This window comes from Colias eurytheme, chromosome 10 (genome assembly GCF_061535395.1).
Source record: "Colias eurytheme isolate Ceu_HAF_F1 chromosome 10, ilColEury1 Martin Lab GWU primary, whole genome shotgun sequence".
In the NCBI taxonomy this organism is placed as follows: domain Eukaryota; kingdom Metazoa; phylum Arthropoda; class Insecta; order Lepidoptera; family Pieridae; genus Colias; species Colias eurytheme.
The window spans coordinates 7,379,186-7,401,970 of record NC_142989.1 but is presented as its reverse complement, the minus strand read 5'-3'; the positions used below and the strand labels follow the sequence as shown (position 1 = coordinate 7,401,970).

At 32.4% G+C, this 22,785-nt stretch overlaps 2 protein-coding genes across 2 annotated transcripts; one reads left to right on the top strand and one right to left on the bottom strand.

Moving 5' to 3' along the window:
- The first annotated feature begins 760 nt into the window (after window positions 1-760).
- LOC149905275 (esterase FE4-like) lies at window positions 761-5,242 on the top strand. The gene is made up of 4 exons (XM_090106298.1): window positions 761-1,184; window positions 1,288-1,485; window positions 2,201-3,522; window positions 4,175-5,242. The coding sequence occupies exons 2-4, from the start codon at window positions 1,336-1,338 to the stop codon at window positions 4,386-4,388; spliced, it is 1,686 nt and encodes a 561-aa protein (XP_089962424.1). The 5' UTR covers window positions 761-1,184; window positions 1,288-1,335; the 3' UTR covers window positions 4,389-5,242.
- Window positions 5,243-6,891: 1,649 nt separating this feature from the next.
- Kap-alpha1 (karyopherin alpha1) lies at window positions 6,892-17,681 on the bottom strand. The gene is made up of 11 exons (XM_090106256.1): window positions 17,543-17,681; window positions 16,278-16,451; window positions 15,965-16,177; window positions 15,630-15,853; window positions 15,207-15,316; window positions 14,848-15,001; window positions 14,246-14,450; window positions 9,134-9,261; window positions 8,682-8,848; window positions 8,098-8,309; window positions 6,892-7,354 (listed from the first exon to the last, which is right to left on the bottom strand). The coding sequence occupies exons 2-10, from the start codon at window positions 16,449-16,451 to the stop codon at window positions 8,119-8,121; spliced, it is 1,566 nt and encodes a 521-aa protein (XP_089962382.1). The 5' UTR covers window positions 17,543-17,681; the 3' UTR covers window positions 6,892-7,354; window positions 8,098-8,118.
- Window positions 17,682-22,785: the final 5,104 nt, after the last annotated feature.

The window sequence follows — 22,785 nt, the reverse complement described above, 5'->3', positions numbered from 1 at the left end:
ACAAATTTCGACAAACATGCAAGTTCGCGGATTGTTAACGGTTTATCATCGGGTTTCCTGTGAAGAGTTCTGGATAAAATTTGTGTGTGGTAATAAATATCCAGAACTAAAAAAAATAGCTATGAAACTTCTTACTTTGTTTGGGTCAACATATATTTGTGAAGCAGCATTTTCAAAGATGAATTTCATTAAGAATAAATTTCGATCTCAACTTACTAATGAACATCTCCAGGATTTAATGACAATAGCGTGCACCAATTATACTCCAAACTTCAGACAGACAGTCCACAACAGAAAAAAATCATTTTTCCCATTGAAAAGTAAAAAATTTTCTTTGTTATTTCCGTAATTACATTTCTTTAATAAATTTTTTTTCTATAAAATGTGCGGACCGCGATGGTCATTTCATTTCTTAAAACGGACCCCGAGCATAACTAATTGGTGACCCCTGCTCTAAATATCTTAGATAAGATGTTAGAGTATATATTACAATAGTATATTATATACTCTAAGCTAAATATAGATTTAATCCAGATTTATTTCTGTCGAACTGCAGCTACAGAATATATACTAAAAAAACAGAGTACGTGTCTACTACCTTTTATATATTATTTTAATAAACAGTGTTATTAAGTAGTTTACTATCCAACTCCAAGGTCAACTCTGAAGTCTCCACTCACTCCACAAGTATAGTGCCACAAACTTATCTGACCCGGTGACAGTGTCACTGATGTCGCTTTCTTTTATATAAACAACATGATAAACAAAATATTCCGTTATGAAAAGTCTGTGAAAATGTGACATTTCAAAATGGCGGCACGTAGTTCCAGTTTTTGCCACCGGGTCAGATAAGTTTGTGGCACTGTATATCTATCACAGAGCAATTTAATTCATGGTCCATGGACATAGTACATACGCACTGTGATACGCACAGATTCGTCAGTGCGTCACAAGTCACAAAAATTTCTGAAATAATTACTCTGTGACAGAAAAAAATATTTACTTTTGAGTTTTGAAACCTTAGTTTGAAACAGATACAATTCATTTGGAAATTTACTAAGTGTAGTGTAGAATCAATCATATTTATACACGTGATATAATTAATAGGTTTAGGAGAAAATTATCTACACTAAACAAGATAAGATTTGTTATGAATAAAAATTATTTGATTCCTCAAAAAAGAGGTAAGGTTGGAGGTTTTTAACAAATAAAATGATAGTATGATGTATTCATATAAAATAAATATACGTAATTGAGCTTTAATTCGTTTTTTTTTTCACATTTTAGCATAACCTTTTAGCTAAAGTGATAATGAAAAGTTAACATAAATGCAAAATGGAAAACTTGCCTGAAGAATCTAAGTATATTATAGAGACACAAGAAGGCCCTATATGTGGATATATTGACAAAAGTGATGAAGGGACATATTACAAATTCAAAAGTATACCGTATGCAGAACCACCATTGGGACGTCTCAGATTTCTGGTAATTTATTTATACTTGATAAAAACTAGTGCTTATAAGTTCAGTAACAGAATATGTACCTTAACTATATGCTTATATAGCCATTGTTTTGTTTGTGTAAGTTTTGCAAATTTTTAAGTTCCAAAATTCCTCATCCAAGGAAAAATAAATACAACTAGCCAGAAATCATTAAAATCTCTTTATCTATACTTGTTGAGTGTTATGTGAAGTGACTAACAAATAAATTTGATAACAATAATTAATAGATTGGTAGGTATTTAAGTATGCATGACTCAACTAAATAAATAAATATTACAGGACATTTTTCACACACAACACACGGGATCAGAATCCCATACTAAGCTTTTCGCTTGTGTTATTGAAACCAAATGGCTGATAAACATACATACGTATATTATTTTAATATATATTTATGTAAATAACTAACACCCGAACGAACACAGAGCAAACATTGATGTTCATCACACAAATATTTCACCCATGGGGAATCAAACCCATGACCTCTGGCTTCAAAGTCAGGGTCGCTACCAACTAGGCCAACCAGTCAATTATAAAAATATCATTGTAGATATTGTGATTGTTCTTGATGTATGTATGTATTAATTTTGTACTTTTATTACATATTGCCAAATGCCAATTCACCATTGATGTTTAATGTAAAAACAAAATAAATTATTTAACTATGAAAGTTATAGACATTTTAAAAATATTTCAGCCTCCTATGGTGAACAAGCCTTGGAAAGATTTACGTGACTGTACTCAAGATGCACCATTGCCATTGAGCTTTTACTTGGAAGAGCAAATTGTTGGTTCTGAAGATTGCCTTTACATTGAAGTATCATCACCCAATATAACGCCTGAAGTACCACTACCTGTTATGTTTTGGATTGGAAGCTTCAATTTCATTTTTTATATCGATCAAATCCTTGATCCAACTTTAATTAATAATCAAGATATTGTGTTCGTCAGATGCGGCTTTAGATTAGGACCTTTAGGTTTCCTATCTGTGAATGATTTTGCTGCTCCCGGTAATAGTGGTTTAAAAGATATAGTCTTTGCCCTAAGATGGGTGCAAAGGAATATTAGCAAATTTGGAGGTGATCCCAACAATGTCACAGCATTTGGAAGTAGTACCGGTGGTGCCATTGTCCATTTATTGATGCTTTCGCCTATGGCGGAAGGCTTATTCCACAAAGCTATTATACAAAGCTCTAGTGCCTTGAATGGATGGTCATTAGGAAGGAATCCTGCAGAAGGTGTAGTGGAGTTAGCTAAACAATTGAACATTACAAAAACAGACAAAATAGAAATTGTGGAAGAGATGCGTACAATCCCAGCCGAAGAACTAATTAAAGCATATGGTTCATGTTTTAAAGCGGGTGAAAGATTAGAAAATGATACATTTGACTCCATATTCAAGCCTTGTATAGAAAATGACTTTGAAGGCCAGTGTGTTTTTCTAAGCAAAAGCCCCGCTATCATTTTAAAATCTGGCAAATTCAATAAAGTACCTCTAATTATAGGAAGCAATAATATTGAAGCATCTGTTTTACAATATATGAAGGCAAATTTTTATGAAGACTATGAAAAGTTTAATAAGAATGTGAGTTTATTAGTTCCAAAAACATTGTCAAATGTGAACTGTGATATTTCCAAAAAAATTGGACAACAAATACTATCGTTCTACTTTGAAGGTGCTGAGAGTCTCAATGAACTCACACGGAAACAATATTTGCAATTTCTTACCGATTATTATTTTCTATATTACATGGACAAAACTATAAGGATACACAGTCAAGTTGCTCCTGAATGCAACATTTATTACTATGTAGTACATTATGGTGGGGAGTGGTATGTGCCCAAGATATTGGACTTCTTTAATTCTATAGGACATGCAGGCGAATTACCATTTCTTTTCAGAATAAAATCGGATTCATCTGAATCATCATCATCACCTCAATACTATAAAGGAAGCAGAGACTCAATAACAACAAGGAACAGAGTTATTAAAATGTGGACGAATTTTGCTAAATATGGGTAAGTTATTTAGATTATTATTAAAGAAATTTAAAATCAAACAATTTTGTCAATTTGGTAACATAAAAAGTTTATAACAATTTAGCTTTAATTGTTATCAACTTTTCTACATTAACTTTTTAATACTGCAACTCATGATGACAAATAAAAATATGTTTGTTTTGTGTTTTCATTAATTTAGCATACTTGATTTATTTTTTTATCAACATTACCTAGGTACCTACTGACATACAATGATTTATATAGTGGTGCATTTTATTTGTTAAATACATAGGTACATACTTAGAATTAAATAATCTTATACAGGACATTCTGTAAGGGATATGTATGGGATTGTATTTATAAATTATAATATCTCTATATTTCAATTTTTACAGTCCACCTCATCTCATCCAAAATTAAACATTTCTGTCATTTAACAATCATTGATTTAAATTTGATCTTTATGTTATAGTTGTGCTAAGTTTTCACTCAATAGCAAGTTAGATGTCTAGAAATTATTTCTTTTAAGTGTCTACCAAATCATACCGAAAACAAATAATATGTACAAAAAAGAATAAAAAATATACTTTTTGAGCAAACTTATTGAAATTCTGCAAACTCAATTAAGGGTCCTTTGGTATAAATCATTATAATAGATTTTATTTTTTAGAAACCCAACTCCAACAGACAATGATGATTTGCTACAAATAACATGGGACCCTGTGGAGAATGAAAATAAGCTCAATTTCTTAAGCATAGGCGCTGATTTGACAAAAGGCAGAAACCCGTTTTATGAACGTATGATGTTTTGGGAGAAATTGCATCAAGAACACGTAATTTTGAAAATAATAACACATTTTAATGATATGGGCCTTAAATTTTAGTTGATTTTTGTGAAATTTTTGTAGAAATATTCTATTGTTTATTTTTTTAATAATGCATTATTTTAATGTTTATGTACTGTTAATTGTTATACATAATATTATGTACTATGGTATATTATACATATTTTCTCAAAAAGTTATAATTAAGTTTCTTTTTTACGAAATTCGGTGAAGACATTATTACTATTATTGTAGTTATAATAAACAACTCGAATTTTATTTGTATTTTTTGAAATATTAGTGAAAGGAAAATTTTTATTCATAAGAAAGTCAAATAAATAGTAATGTCCTTGAATGAGCAATGTGTAATATACAATGTGCCATAACTATTAAATGCAAGAGTACAATTGAAAAACAAACAAACATATACTCTATCATAGAGGAGGATAAATAGCAGGCAGTGTTATAAAACAACATGACTTCTCTGAAGCTACATTCTGTATATTATTTTATTGTCTAATATTTAGAACGTAAGTCTTTAGCAAATCTGTTTTTTAACTGACTTACATTTTATTTAAACATAGGTACCATGGGAAAAATTACTCTATCGACAGCTCTTAAGTATATGATTTTAATATGTGTTATTATGCGTAAACCTATTTGTGCTAAGGCCAATGCAAATTATATATTGGATATAGCTCATAAATGAGGCTTATCATTCCATAAACTTATAATAAGTTGTCACAAATAAATATTTAGGTTTTTATTAATTATTATTAATGGATGTTTTATATTAAAATAAGGATAAATCTTATGGGATTCCAAGACGAAATTACCTCATATATTTTATATAAAGTTTTAAGATTATAGACGTAAGAATAATATATGAATATGTTAAATTTTATAAATGTTAATAAAAGTCTAAAAGATACTTATTTGTAGTTTTATTTTTTATATAGTATGTTGTTTAAATTTGACGTGTCCAATATGTATTGTTGTTGCGTAGGTATAATCTACTCTATACGTAGTAATAATAGCTCAATGGTGGTAATAAAACAATAGTTTTTATGCATCTGAAAAGTGGAATGCATATTCAACTTTGATGGATAGAACAATTAAGTACAATCTTTTCTAAATGTGTAAAATTATTATTTGCCACTATAAAAATTTGCGTAGGTATAATAAATCAATACTATTCATAAAAAAAAGACCACACAGAGATGCCAGGGGAATATTACAATGTAAAACCAAATTTTTATAAACGCACTAACACATTCGTGTTAATAACGAACACGATTATGTAAGAACTAGCCGCACAAACAAACAAACTCTTCAGCTTTATAATATTAGTATAGATATAAGGTAAAAATATACATGTTCGTTATTCGCCAGACTTCAATCAACCAAACATTCACAGTGAAGATCACAGATCAAAGAAACTAAAGGGAGATATGGTTAGGGGGCGGGGCCGATGTCGCAGCAATATGCCCAAAAAAAGAACACATGCTGTTTGTTGCATTCAGTTGACGTTCGACCGTCGGCCGGGTATTATTTGACAATGCCGTGTTGTTCCGTTAAAGTTTGTAAAAACCGAAGTGAAACCAGCAACTTTAAGTCAAATGGAATCACATACCATCGGTAAGTACTGAAAATTATACGATTTTCTTACTAAAATTTCAAAAACAATATTACGTAGAGTGATTTCTTGTCTTCATTATGTGACAGAAAAACAGTCACAATAATTTATGTAAATAGTTTACAATGCTTCTTCTGTACGTGACTCTATTCAAACGCGAAGTTCGAATACCGCAATGTATAATGAACATAATAAAGCTAACAAAACGTTCGATCGTGTAGTACAGGCCGCTGCTCGCGGTCGTTAGTTGAGGATGCGCGTCGAGTGTGTCCATGTCGATAAGATTCGGATTTTTTATCGTATTATGTATTATTTTACTACCTTATTTTTATATCATAATGTATTACTATTAGCTTAATATCTGATTGTATTATTATTATTTGATAGGTACTCGAGCAATAATTTTATAGTAATTATTATATGTACATGGATTAAAACAAGAAGTCACTTATTTCATACTTATATTACTTTACAATAAGTCAATAGGCAATGCTTTATGTACTTCATCACCATGAATGCTACCATCAAGGTGTCCATTTCTATTTTCTACGTAGTTACTGTATTGCCTATAAATTGTTTTAATTTTAACGTTTCTCATTTTATCGACAAGCAATCCCTATCGTAAACGCATATCTTGCGGCTGTGTGGTGCTGTATACGTACGTCACTTACAATCTAGTGTGCGAACGAATAGTCGCTCTCAAATTTTTGTGTGATGACACGCACACAACGCGAAGTATTGTTTTTATTTTGTTTACTGTTGTGTGCGTAAATTTGTTATGAGACACAGGTTTCGTACTCAGCGCAAGCGATTGGCATCTCTCTAGATCTCTATGGTGAAGATGGTAGGTCTGCACTCTGCTATTTAAGGCCTAAGGGTCTTGCTTAGTGAAAAATAAATTATAGGACAATAATAATACAACAAAAATATAACTGCACGTCTTTATTTCATGAGATGAAAGTAAAATATAAACTATAATTGTATCATGACGTCCCAGTTGATTTCCAATATAATATTTGAGTGATGAATATTAAAAATTAAAGCAGTTAAAAACAAAAACAAATGGTTACCAATCTTTAATACATTATAACGAATAAAGTTTGTTTTCTATCACATAACAATACATAGGTAATATATAAGGTAAAGGTTCAAATAAGGATTGGCGTGGCCAACGTAATGTATACCATTACAATAAAATAATTGAACTAGATATGCCGTTATCTACAATTGCGAAAAGAATATAAGAGGCGAGGTTTATGTTAATAAATTTAGACATAAATATAATTAACACAATCTACACTACTGCATAATGGTGCAAAATATAATTACACTCTGGTGTAGTTGTTTAAGTTGCGGAAGCCATTTTAGTCGTCCTTCCCTCGATAGGCATCTAGAACAAAGTATAATTATAAATAAAACATATATAATTAAATCCCTCTAAGAAATAAATTTAAATTATAGTATTTTTTTTAATCACGCCATATAATACAAAATTTATAATTTACTTGCTGTTTGCTATATTATTTGAATAAAATAACATTTTTGACTAAGTTGAGGACAGACATACTGGAGAAACATCTTTCACAACTCTTAGGCCATTCTCCCATTACGATACGCACAGGCGATTCAAGTATCCTGCAAGTCGCCGCGGAGTATCTCACATACATTTGTATGTAGGCTCGCACACTACGCTACCGGTACAATGTATGTGAGATATTCCGCGGCGACTAGTCTCCGAGACTTGCAGGATACTTGAATCGCCTGTGCGTATCGCAATTGGAGAATGGCCTTAGAGGCATGAAATTCTAAGTTCTAACCATACTTTGAATAAATTAAATTAAATTAATTTATTTTCTCATCACAAATGTACAATCAACACATACATTGTTAATCTATATATCTTAACACTAACATTTGTGAGAGACTGGTGCCCGCGATAAGTATAAAATACTTGTGTTACGGGCCACCAGGCCCCCAAGCATTAACAATCACATCTATCAGATAAACAATGAGCGTGAACATTAGATGAGTAAAAATTAAATGAACGTTTAAAGAACAAAAACCATAGACAAACAGACTGGTCCGCTGGCTAATGACATTAAGCAAAAAAACCATAGACAAAAGTATACATACTGCACAATACGAGTCGCTCGTCTAGAACTGATACCCGCCCATAGGCACGGACTGGTCCGCGCTGAACGTGTACTGGTCCGTGGTAGACGACACTTCTGGCGCCAGTCGACTGTCCTCATTCTCCGAGCCGAAGTAGTTCTCGATTATTTCGAACGACTTCTGGTATATGTCGAGGTTCTCGTGGGATTGCAGGAATTCTATCTTGTCTAAGCCTGTGGATTAAGCGAATTTGTTGTTATTATAAAAACAGTTTAATATAAACACATACACACACAGTTCATTGATTTATCATGATTATACTAAGTATTTCAATAACAAGCAGAATTTGCAAGTAATACTAGAAAGCATGTATTTATTACAGTCTGCAACCGTGAAAGAAAAACTACTCTGAAGTGTGTTACAAGTGGAAATATATGAACTATTTTGAAGACAATATGGAGGAACTTCAGGGGTTTAAAAATTGTTTTACAATAACTGTAACCAGCATTTTGCATGAAATAAAATAAGTAATTTAGGAAACATATATCAGAACAATAATTAAATTTTCGCAAAAATATGTAATATTAAGAAATATAATATATTACCAAAACATTCTTCAATGAGTCCAGCATATGGGTTATTGCGTTGGTCAGATTTTAGTCCTGTTTTCAATATATTGTCAAGTCCATTAAGAGCTACTTGCACCGTTTTCGCGTCCGTCAAAGTTAATAGATCGCATAGGGGCGGTATACAGCCTTGGTCGACGAGATAGCTAGCAAAAAAACATATAACATTTATAACAAATCTTTAAAAATGTGTCAAATTGCAGAAAAAATTATATTTATTGAACTCAGAAAGTGGTTAGACCTCATTGCTATAAGGGTAAAGGGTTAACTGGTTAAGATCGATGGAAAAAAAAATATTTTCACTCCTTTTTATTTTATGTTTTATTCTTCGATGCTTTTTTAACATCAAAGAATATCACCAAAATATCTAAATAATCGGAAATTTGAACTATATAAATATTATTTAGAATCGAAACTAAAAATAGTTATACCTGATTTGCGCGGGGGTCCCTCCACTGGTCGCATTAGTGATGGCCCACGCGGCTTCTTTCCTCGTCTTGAACTCTGCATGCCTCAGTATGTCTATCAGAGTTGGGAAAATGTTTGCGTCTATTACAGCCTGTTAATAATAATATTATTATTAATAACATGATGATATAAAACTTATAACACATGTTTATTATTTGGGGTATCAAACAGATGCATACATTGATTTTCTATACAGATAAATAAACAAATGCAGTCTACTGTGTCCTGCCAGATGAGTATTTTTTGTCGCTACCCCGCTGGGAATCGAACCCTAACTTTTGTGCCAAGTGAAGATTATTTCGTAAAATATTATATTCTCACTTTTACACAGGCTCCTGAAACACAGCGAAAGCAATATTAAGAGTCTGGGGTCCATATTTTGTGTAATGTACATACTTGTTCAATAAATGATTTTATTTTATTTTTATTATTTACTGTAAAATCTAACTGGAGAAATATAAATGACATGGAAGTTAAATATTTTCATCTATTAAATTATATTATAATTTATAAAAAATATCTCATAGCTACTAGATTATTACATTAAATCTAACATAATACATATGATAAGATTGCCAATTTTTGTATATCAATATCTTTTCGATGATGCGTGAATGTCAAGCCGAACATCTTTTGAAAACGATAAGAAAATAATAGTTTCTATATCAGTTGTGGAAAACTTTGTAGTAACATCGTAATTTCAGTGTTTTACAAGTCACTTTTTGGTGGCCAAACTGTAAGTCATTTCTTTAAATTCGACCATAGAGAATAGACTTGATAGTATATAGAGTATATTTTTAATTATGATAATGACAGTTTATGAGTTTAAATTCTTATTCATCTACATTTCATATTATTTTGGTTTTACAAAGTGAGACAGCTGGATGACACCTGTTTATGACACTTAAAGACCTTCCTATAAACGGATTACAGAATAATATGAAAATTTTAAGGAAAAAGAAAAAAATTCATATTATTAATTATTAATAACTGTTTTAAAAATAATAAAAAATTAATATATACATATTTGTACATATTATTCTGAATTAAAAAGTTTTTTTTCAAACTTAATTATTATGCTATTTTTAAGTTTAACTAGCTTAATTATTGTATTGTCATCGGTCTTATGTAAGTGTGCCAAGTTTCAACTCAGCAATCAATTAATAAATAATATCTTTATTAAAAATCACAAAATACATTTAAAAACGTAAAGAATAAAAATTAAAAATTTACTTTAGAATACTACTTCAGATATTCGTGATGCTTTAGATTTGGAAAAGCAATAATTTTACAAATCTAAACTGACGGGTACTAAATTTATTTCAGTTTCTCAAATAAGTTTTAGTAAGTCACATTAGAGGAGGGGAAGGATCTACTCTTTACATATCACGTTTTATTCCTATACCTGAAAATTGAAAACAAATACCCGACAAGCGACCCTTCTAGTGCCGTCTCATTCCCACATTGGAAGTAACGCCACGAATATAATATAATAGTACTACGTACAGAAGGTTCACTCCCTAACAAAAGTCAACTTTAGGCATAAATAATAGCTAGCTGTATAGCTATAATAGCTCAGGTTTGGTACTCGCCGCCGATTTATCATAGGTACGCGAACACACGTCACGCGACCAACGCAGCGAGCGCGCGAGCGGCGCGTGGTATACAACCTGAGCTCGACTGCCAACTCAGTCGGCAACGGCGCGAAACATACCTAAACTTCGGAGTGAAACCCCCCGGTAAAAAAAAAAGACGGGTTGCACTCCGGGAGTGCCGGCAGAAGAGAAAACTTGATTATTAACGTTCAGCATGTTTGATATTTTGGAATGGTATCCGTCTTACGCATGGAATATAAGGGCTTAAGGCTGCAGTCTAGCAAAATTGCGTTTTCAACAAGTTATTTGACAATTTTTTCCCGGCTAATGAAATGATAAACTGAATTTTTTTTTCTTGTTTATCAATTAGTGTTATATACGCAATGCGCGTGAATTTTTTCACATTTATAAAGTTACTTTATGTTACCTTAATCAGGCCTTCAAGATAAGTCTCTTTCCCCCAAAGACATTTCGAGCTAAGTTTGTGCACTCACTACGTTGCAACCGATTACAATTTACACAATCTGATCAGCGCATTATTATCCTTATATAGTCGTTATTAAAAACTGCTGAATACAATTGCCAAAAAACTTATGATTTTCTTAATTAGAACGTTATAAATTCATTAAATTTCCCATTTTTTGCCTTACAAAATCTATTGATAAATACTGCTAAAAGTTATTTTTTCCATTAATTTATTCGAGTTGGTTGAAGACCAATGAGTATTAATCCTTTAAAAAACATTTTTTTTGAATTTTGATAATTCTTTAAATATTAAAAAAATATTTAAAATAATTAGGAAAAATCCTAGCGAATTTCTTTAGTCGCGCTCCTTGGGCCGGAGCGTTCTGACGTGTGCTCTACGCTCGATTTTCCTTCATACCGAAGTGAAAGTTGCTCTACTTCATTAAATTTAATATTTTTGTTAATTGATTATTTTTATCTTAGTTTTGTGCAAATATTCGTATTTTTAAACATTTGATTTCGATATGGAAAATAAACGAAAAAAATACGCTTGTAACTACATACTAGAAAAAAAATTATCTTCGAACATAAAGTTAATGAAACCAAATAGATTGCAAAGGTGATTGGCAACAATTTCTTTATTTTACGGGGTGTCAGAAAAGGGATGTATATTTCTTTAAAACTAAAGTAAGCTCATAAATTTTCTTATAATATAATTTTTTTGAAGTACCAAAAATGTTTATTTTTGGTTTGAGAAATACGAAATATGTATAATATAAACTTGCATTGAGAACTTGAACTTCCCAAGTTCATCCGGGGAAATCCCCATACGGGGAAAATGATTTGTTTACTCCAAAATTGATCCGAGGTGTTTTAATTTTTTCTTCTAGTCATTTTCAACGTAGCGGCATGTTGTTTGATTATTAATTTTGTAACTTAAATACAGGATGTTGGTTTTATATTCTGATCTTACAGACGCGCTGACAAATTTAGTCCGCCATTTCTAGTTTAGTCTACCAACTCTAAGTACCAATATTAAAACGAATGGATTATCATCACATCATCAAAACTCAGATGTAATGGAAGATCACAATAACATAGAAAATTCAGTGGGTGTTGAGAACTAAACAAACAGAAGTAACAGAGACGCGAAGAATAAAAAAAGAGGACGAAAACGATAATTCGTTGATGCTTTCTCTTTTCGACGTATTGTTAGGGTACATCACCAATTTGCAAAAAACAAAACTGATGATTCCCAATTGCTGATTAAAAATGAAAAACAAATAATCGACAACAGTGGTGAAAATTTGCTGATCACAATGAAACATCCTTCAGAGGTAGCAGATTTACTCATTTCAAATGTATCGGTGAACAGCGTAAAGGAGAGGAGGACAGGAAAACATTATGAATGTGGATGGTGGATTGTATACAGGGTGTAATCGATAAGTATGTGCAGGCGATTATGACGTTATTATTGCAGGTATCAAAAAACTTAAAACTGATATCGAAATTACTTTACCTAATGAGCAAAATGACAATAATAACTTTTTAAAAGTATAACGAGAAATATCTAAAAAATTTACTTTATACACTCCCATATCAAAAAGGGAAAATGGGACTAGTAGAAGTTAAATGTCTAATTCCGGCAAAAGACATGAATGCGGAAGATGCGGTTAAAAAAAAATTTAATATTTGAAATACAATGCAAAAAATAACACTTTTGTCATAGATAAGAATCATGACTATTTTTTCTAAATTCAGGGACAACTAAACGTTGCAGAAGCAGAAGTCTGCTTATTTGCTGTTTGGACTGGAGTGAATAATTCGTTAAAAATAGAATATATAAAAAAGTATGTAACGTTTAGGCAAAATAAAATGATGGACCATTATCAAGATTTTACATAAATTGCCTACTGTCAGAATTGATTGATTCGAGACTTCAGCATTCGATGCCCATCAAGGACCCATCCTATATCATTCAAGCGATTGAAAAAAAAGAGATAAATCCAGTGCAACCGATAAAGCATCAGAATGCTAGCAAAAGATTCATTAGGTTTATCAATATAAATAAATAAATAAATATTATAGGACATTATTACACAAATCGACCTAGTCCCACAGTAAGCTCAATTAAGGCTTGTGTTGTGGGTACTAGGCGACGATAAATATAATATTTAATAAATACATATATAGATAATAACACCCAGACCCAAGAACAAATAATTGAGTTCATCACACAAATATTTGCCCTGACCGGGGATCGAACCCGGGACCGTCGGCTCAGTAGGTAGTTACTTTACCACTGCGCCAACCGCGTCGTCAATAAATCTATATATTACACATAATATAATAAATCTGTAGAAGACGCGAAGACTGACATCCGCGCGGACGGAGTCGCGGGCGGAAGCTAGTCAGAAATAAATATCTTTTGTTTTCATTTAACACAAACATTACATTTTTTTTATTATATACAAAATTTGTTTATCCGTTTTATTAGTTAAACTGAACAACTTTCACTAAGGAACTTAGGTCGAAAAAAATGTATAGAGTTCTGCATTTTGTATGGAAAGCTTATTTTTTTTATATTTCGTCCAAATTTCTTTGTAAAAGTTGATCAGTTATATAAACATGAAGTTGAAGGTATCAATAGAAAGTATTCGCAAATATTGTGTACTGATAAAAAAAAAATCACCCGGTGTAATTTTCACGAAAATTGTTTCAAATTGTCATTTTTGGTACTTATTACGAATATTAAATTATGCATACGAATGATTTAATTTTTAAAAATTAAGTGGATCAACTTTCCCTTAGTACATTTGTATTATTTACATATAGGATGACAGGATGCATTTGTTTGCACTACTAGACCAAGCCCTTAAAAAAAAAATCCGTCTTACGCTTTTTCGATCAGACCACGTGTCCTGACGCGAGTTTAAGATTTTATACCCAACGCCGCTAAAGAAGTTTTCACTTCAAAAAAATCTTTATCCGTTTGCTACGTGTGCACTAGCTCACCTGTATCTGCGCCGCGTTGCCCGCGGTGATGTTGGACAGCGCCCAGCACGCCTCCTTGCGGTGCGCCTCCGTGCTGGACCTGAGCAGCGCGTGCAGGCTCGCGAGCGGCGCGCAGTTCAGCACCGCCTGCGTCTGCTCGTCGTTGCCGGTCACCACGTTGCCCACCGCGCGCAGCGCCGCCGACACCACTGTGTATTTGTTGTGCCTGCGGATTCGTTGTACGGTCATTCATGAATTAATACTTGACTAAGGGCCGATTTTTCAATGCTTGGATAAAACTTATCCGTCCAATAAAGTATTACATGATAATATTAAAATGTCACGTAAACTGTCAAATACGGGAAATTATGCTATTGTACTGGTACTGTATTGTACTGGAAGAGCGGGACGTCGCCACTTATTTGTTGGATTGTGGATTAATGTTGGACAAAGTTGTTTGCGGATTCGTTGCAAAAAGTTGTTTATTAATATCACCATAATATAACATATTTACTGTGCATTAATTATGTCAAACAATAAAAAATACTATTTCTGACGAGAAACCTATCATAATTGACAAAGATATTAATATATTTATGCACACATAGTGAAAACATACTAACATAAGCAATTCAACAAGTCGTCTACACACGCCGGCATCAATAACGGCTTGAATCTTCTCATTTGGTCCATCAGATAAGTATGAGAGAGCCCAACAGGCGTCACTTAGCACCTCCGCGTCTGTGTGGTGAAGCAACCTCGCTAATACTGGAATACCTAAAAAAGGAACAAATACCATAAATCCAACTATGCTAATATTATAAAGCTGAAGAATTTGTATGATTGTTTGTTTGATTGAGCAAATTTGACGAAATACTGTTACAAATTGAAAAATAATCTTTCTGAAGACGGCGACTAATAGGGGCAGGCGCATCAATGAAAAGTGATGCAAATAAACCATAAAATGTAAATCTTAACATACCTGGAGCTACGGCTTCGAAGTTTGTTGGCGGGTTCTTGCCTCTACATAAGTTTGACAACGTCCACACAGCATTTTTGGTCATGGATAATCTTGAATACTTATTTAATATTCTGCAAATAAAGAAACAAAAATTCATATTTTTACTTTTGACAATTTCTTCAATAATATAAAAAGCATTGCGATAAAACTAAACACCCACGAACTATTAAGTCTGACGACTATGGAAGAGGCATGTATTAAGTCAGAAGAAAAAAAATCAACACATAATTTAGTTTGTCACATTGTAACTGCATAGTGCACAACCACTAGTTTATAAGGGCTCATTCACACTCTAAAAACACCAATAAAGCTCGCGCCCAAACTCATGGGCCACATAAGCACTTCATAAAGGCTAGGTCACACTAAAGGGCACTTCACACTCACTCTAACAACGGCGGCAGCAGCCCCGCCGAGAGCACCGTGTCGCGGCACCGCGGCGAGTCACCCGCCACGTTGCCCAACGCCCATAGCGCCTGCTCCCTAACATCATCACTTGCGCCAGAGCTCACGAGCCACACGAGTACCGGTACCGCCCCACACTCTACTACCACGCGCGTCTGCTCTGACGAACCAGACGCTATGTTCGTGAGCGCCCACGCCGCTTCAAACTAGTGGAAAAATTATTATTACTAAATATAGACCATGTTACACAGGAATTTGTAACAAAAATATCCACAAAAAATATACAAAAATTATCAAAAAATGGATTTTTACCGCACCTGTAATGTGGGATTAGCACTATTTGTTAGAAATTCAACAAATTTAGGAACAATTCCAGTTCGAATCACTTCATCTATAGGAGGGTTGGGCTCTCGACTTAAGAGTTTCCTAAATGTTTGTGTCGCTATCACTTGGTCGTGTGGATTATCTCCATTTAGCGCCGCCACCATCTGCGGCGTTATGTCCTCAGATGGTGAAAGGTTTATATCATCCTGAAACAATAATTAAATTAAAAAATATCACATCAACTTTTGTTTGACAAAATATTCATGTACGTTTTGCTTTGGATTCAGTGCTTTTATATGAATTTACCTGTAATGAAGCATCAGAAGCATCTGGCGCAGGGAGATTCACATTTCTCCTTTTAAGCAGTTGTTGTTCCCTCTTCTGTTTTCGTAGCTGCACACCTTCTTCCTCGCGACGACGCCTAAGCTCGTCGGCACTGAGACCTGCATTCTTATAACGGTGTTTGTGGCCGCCCGACATCTATCAAGAATCAGAAGTAATATAATACATTTTTATTTATTTATTTTATTTTATGTACTAATTGCACACACAGAAGAAATATAAATACACAAAGAACATATTGGACATTTTTGGATTATCACCAAATATTAAATTAAACAATAGTAAAACGTTATAGACACAAATTATTTTCCTAGCCATTTAATTGAATGGCACAATATTGTTTATACCATTTGTTGAGAAAAAGCCATTTAAAAAAGAGGTTAGGCTATTAATTGAATTTAGCTATTTATAGAAGGCCTCAATTTTGTTAACACTAATGATATACAAATACAGAAATGAATCACATACTCATTTTGAATAGCAACATATTAGTGGTATCTATGCCACTGAATAATAAGCATAACAGTGAGACTTATATGGTCATGAGATTGCTTGTTACTAATTCTTAATATAAGTTAACTTTACTCAACACAATATGCAATGTTTAGTTGTAGTTGTATTTCAATCAAACAATTAGGTATTAGGTATCTATTTGGTACATATAATGATGATTTGAATGGTGTTGTGAATTTTGTTACTATTCTATCATATTAAAAACTCAATATCTAGTATAATATCATTCGTAAAATACTTATTATGATTCATTTGAAAAAATACTGGAAACAGTTCCTTTATGTGTAAATATGTAAAGTTAAATAACAAAAGTGAACTATAAATAATTTGTCTTTTTTTTTGTTATTGTAAATTATAATATTTAATCAAAGTGAAGATTATTTATTCTTAGGGATATTTTAATACATGAAATAATACATCCTTCCAGATAACATTGATGAAGAGAATATAAATACGAAAAAGACAATATAAATAGTAAATTCAATCTTTATTTACACCTTCGCACGCAGTAAACAACAGTTCGTATAATTTCTGTACCATTTGAACTCGAAATCATGAATTTATGATAAAATCTGCTTACTGTAGTGCAATAATAGGACCTAAATCAATTTATACACATGTAACAATACGTTTTTCAACAACTTACTTTTGTCTTGGTCTAAAATCTAGACTTTTTAATCAATTATAATTAATTCAAGACATGTCAAAATACTCACTGTTTATTATTTTTAGGTCTGTTAATTTGAGCAACCAATCCACCATCTATCACAAATACAAAATTTCTTAATTTTAATCTATTTCAATTTTCAATTCACCATTGGTATAAATCTCTGCTGATCACGTCATGAATGAAAAGTCTTTCCTTTTTTTAATTAGCTTTTACCGCAACGGATACAACATTTTTGGTTCAATTCAGATAAAAAACCTTTTGTAATAATTAGGTACATTATTTACGAACATTTTTATTTATGAAAAATTAAATAGGAAGAACCAAGTTTATTTTAATTGTGAAATAATTTATTTTATGAATTAAAGATAAATAAGTTGATTAACTAAGAAGTTAATTCAAATAACCTGTGTAAATAACGGATACAATTTATTTACCATACCTACATGAATTTTGAAACTTAAATGGCCATGTTGTATAATATTTAAAAATCTAGTGCAATATATTTTTGACGTTTGCTTGCATTCATAATATAAATGTTCCGAAACCAACAATTATTTTACGATAAAAATCAGTAGTTCTTTAAATTCTGATGTTCATACATACAAACAGATTCTTCAGCTTTAAAATAAAAGAACTGTGGTATATTTTTTTTTTATATTTTCACCTATATGTATTCCGGATTGACACATTCGTGCGAATCGCGATGCAAATAGTGAGGCGAATAACGAACACGCATAATACTAAGGCCGCGTTTCCATCTGCAAGAAAACTTCCGCAAGAAATGTCCGACAGTCTGTCTGACAGCAACTTGCAAGTCTACTTGCAGGTGGAAACGCGGAATGACTTGCAAGCTGCTGTCAGACAGACTTTCGGACCAAGAAGCTTATATCTTATACACTGGAGATTTCGGTATGAACACAGACATAGATAGACTACGCAAGTACCGCGATCTGTATGAAAACCAAGCGTGTCATATTTTTTGTACTGACCTTGACGCGTTATGACGTCACGAGCGCTTTTTAGTGATGGTAATTTCATTTTACGCTAAATCGATTAGGACGCCACTCGCGCGGCGATTCTAGTATCGTCCTATCCCATCGAAGTAAATCGAAAGAAATCAGATCAAACTAGATCTATGTCTAAGAGGTAATTAAATAAATGAATCGTAATCGATTACTAAATCGATTCAAGACAGAAAAATGATAATAGGCATGACGAAAGATTTTGAAATCCTCTTCCATAATGTGTGTATACGTTTACTATACAAGAAAAACCCTATATTTCGGTAATATACTTAAATTTAACGAAGATAAAAGCCATTTTTCAAAAAATATTTATTAACTGTGCCAAAACAGCTCACAGGTGTCATGGCGTAGGCGTGACGTCAAACTTTGGTAAATACGTAATTATTTGTACGCATTGCGAAGAAAATTAAAAAAGTCTTTATTTAATATGTGTTATAGAAACGAATTTCAAAGTTTATGAGTGGTGTGCAGTATTGCAGTATGAATCCACATAAAAATAATGCTCAAAAATGTGTTAGTAATTATTTCAAGCAAGAAATAATAAGAAATGATTGTATAAAGTTGGTGCGGAGAACCCCGAACCACGTATTCGTGAATTCGCAATTGTATTTCTGTTCTGAGTCGATAAAGCATACGTGAAACAATAGAAAATAAATAAAAATGCGTATTCTCAACATATTCATAACAACAAAACACATCTGACGCGAGTTGTTTACTTAAGCGTGACGTCACGCGTGTTTTAGTCAAAATGGCTAACTGCAGAATTTCAATGTTTTATTTTATTGATAATCTCATTAATCTTAATGGTTTTAAGATTTCTAAGTCACTATATTGAATTTATTTATTGTACATTTTCCCTTAAAAACACTAATACGATCATTTAAGGATACTGTCGTCATGCCTATTACCATAGACAGAGGAATGATAAAATAAATTTATAAACCTTTTAATATTCTAACAAGTAAACTAATGTGTTTTAGCTTTTTCTTACATATGCCCATTGAGTTACCGTGTACTACGTACTAGAGAGGCCATCGAAAGAAAGTAATGAAACTGTCAATCAATCAATCTTTATGTCCCGTTGCATCAATCCATTTTTCTTTTATGTTCGGGTTACTTGGAAAACTGAAAAAACAAACATAGTCTAAGCAATAAGGAGTTTTGACAAAAAAAAAATCTATGCCTTTTTTTCTGAAAAATTGCTCCTTCAAATTATCATTTTTCTGTTCGATTATAAAATCGATTAGAATCGAGAACTGTTGCATCAAATGAACATCACTAACCACAAAATTGGACAGAAAAATGAGAACAGAAAAATGAGAAGACGCTATTCATTGCTTGTTATCATACGACTCGATCTTTACCGTGCCAAGTAAAAGCCGCAATGTATTCCGAATCATTTCGTATGATTTGGTATCCGTGTTTGTCACGATCGTTTTCCACAGATATTCTTTATTTGATTTTAAAATAAATAGTGCATATTCTGATTAGAAAATTACTTACCGGTGGAAGGAAACATCTCTGCTAACTCGGCCACTCACAGCTGTGGAGTTTCTACAGTTTATAACGGCGTAATTCGGCATTTTACTTTATTCAGCTTCACGTCTTTCCTTGGCGAACTGCAAGCGCGGACTGAGTGTAGGCCAGCGTCAAGTAAGTTTCATAATCTTAGTTTGGACACGGGAAGTACATACACTCGCTTAGTCTATCTTGATACATGTCCGTGGGTATGAACATTTGACGTGTAACAAGAAAATTGTTGTGTTCTATCACTTTCACACCTAACTTGTATTGCCACTGTTAATACGAAGTTTTCCCAAGGCTACTATGTATGCTGTAATATTCTGTGCAAAAGGTTAGTTTTTGTACATGAGTTTGTTGATAAATTGCCAACAACGTCATTCAGAAGCATTGTTGGATGAGACAATTATTATTTATGCTAAATAAAATAAGTATCTGAACCAATTATTAAAAAGCGATATTCCCTGATTATGGGTAGTTACCATAATAAAATTGTAGCAACTCTCACTTTGACAATATGACATATAAGTGTCAAAAAAATTGCGTCGCTTCGAATATTTAAGTTAATATTGTTGCGTATTTAATAAATATTTTCCGAATTTTAATAATGTATTGCATTGTGAAAAATTGCAGAAGTTTTTGGACACCAAATTCTGGCCTATAATTTCACAGGCAAGAGTATATTTACGTTATTTACAATATTCCTCAATACTCATGCATTTACCTGTTTAGAATCATTTTAATGGCAAAAATCGTCAAATTTATCATCATTTTACTAAGCAATCATGTTAAATAAGTTCTTTTCCTAATACTTTCATCATTTTTCAACAAGTTTTCAACAAACAAATTTAACAAGTAAGGTAACCATGATGATGGGTTTTTACGGATAGCGACGATAATATATTGCTAAACTATATTATGATGAACATTTAGAACACCATTTTAAAAAATTTTATACTAGTAATGAAACAACACACGACATCGGTATTGCACTCACATATTGTGGTTTGTTCTTTTTTACATTGAAATTTATACTTTTTAACCTAATATTTTTTTGTTTTACGTATTTCAGCTTTCCAAAAATGAAATAAAAAGAAATAAATGGCTGTCCATAGTGCCTATCAAGGGTAAAATTTATCAACATGCCAGAATATGCAGTTTGCATTTTAAGCCTGAGGATTACGGTCCAGAAAAAAAATACCTTTTGAAAAGTGCTATACCTTTTTATTTACCACATTCTTGTTACTGCGTCTCAACTGATATAAAGTAATTTTAATTATATTATAAATTATAATTAACCACCATGAAACCATTAGTAACCGTAAGTACAGCTCCTGAAAGACATACGAATTTCTGAGAACTGTAATATCGTTACCACACATCAACACTAGCGATGCAACTCTCCCTTTGGAATATTGAAAAGTTTTAGACTGAAGCTTGAGTAACCAAAACGATGTTTTAATGTATGTAGCACTCATTTTAATTAAAAAATCGTAGTATGAGATCAAAAGTTATCAAGCGTTATTTAAAACTATCATTCTCTACCAATTAAAATGGTATGTACGGTCTATAAAGATGATAATTATTCATGTAAGTTGACCAGTAATATCTATACTAATATTATAAAGAGGAAAAGTTTGTAAGTATGTATGTAAGTATGTATGTATGTATGTATGGTTTTCACGCAAAAACTACTGGACCGATTTCAAAAATTCTTTCACCATTAGAAAGCTGCATCTTTACTGAGCAACATAGGCTATATTGCATTTTCAAAAAAAATAGAGATCCTTGCCAAAAATGCAATAATGTAACCCAAGGTGTAAAAAAATCCTCAATAAAACTTCTGTCATCGCGTGCGCTGCGGAATCTATTGAAGATAGAACAAAAAAATGTTCTACAGTATTATAGAATGGATCAATATCTACAAGAAAGTCCGCGAAACCATATGTCCATCTTCAGTAGTTATGTTACTACAACAACTTTTTTACGTTTTCAAAGTAAATAGAAGTGCCGACAGTAATCAAACCATGTTATCCATACACATATATTAATCCTTATCCCATTAAATGATGTTTTATTATAGACTGTTTCAATACCAGCAAAATACTTTTTAAATGAAAAGAATTGGATATTCCATTCAAAAGATATAACGAATTTAAAAGTGTAAATCTACAGAAAATAGTAGGTATACTGTTCGAGCAGGCCGTAGTGCGGGGGTCACGGAGGAATTCTACCAATATGCGTCTTGACGGAACACAGTGGGGTTTTGGTCGGTAGGAATCCGATATAACCCACGGCCCCTCCCCTGGAGGCCGTGGGTATCTATGAAAGATTTCCCCACTAAAACAAAAAAAAAAAAGGCCGTAGTGCGGGACGGGGTAAAGGTGATTTTCATGTCCGACCTATAGTAGACTTTTCACTGTAAAGATATCGCTATCTATGCGGGTGAAACCGCAGGGCATTGCTAGTTATAATATAAATACTGTTAAAAATATATGTCGTTATTATTTATAGACCATGATTTTTAGTTTTTTTTATTTCGAAAAATCCTGAATATACAAACCAGTGTGGTCACCCACAGAAAGAGACAAAAAACAACACTGACGTCATTCAAGGTTATATTTTCTTGTGACAAGTTAATGGTCATAGTGCAATCTCCAGTGTATAAGATATAAGCTTCTTGTTTCGGACATTTCTCGTGGAAGTTTTCTTGCAGATGGAAACGCGGCCTAAGTAAACCTTG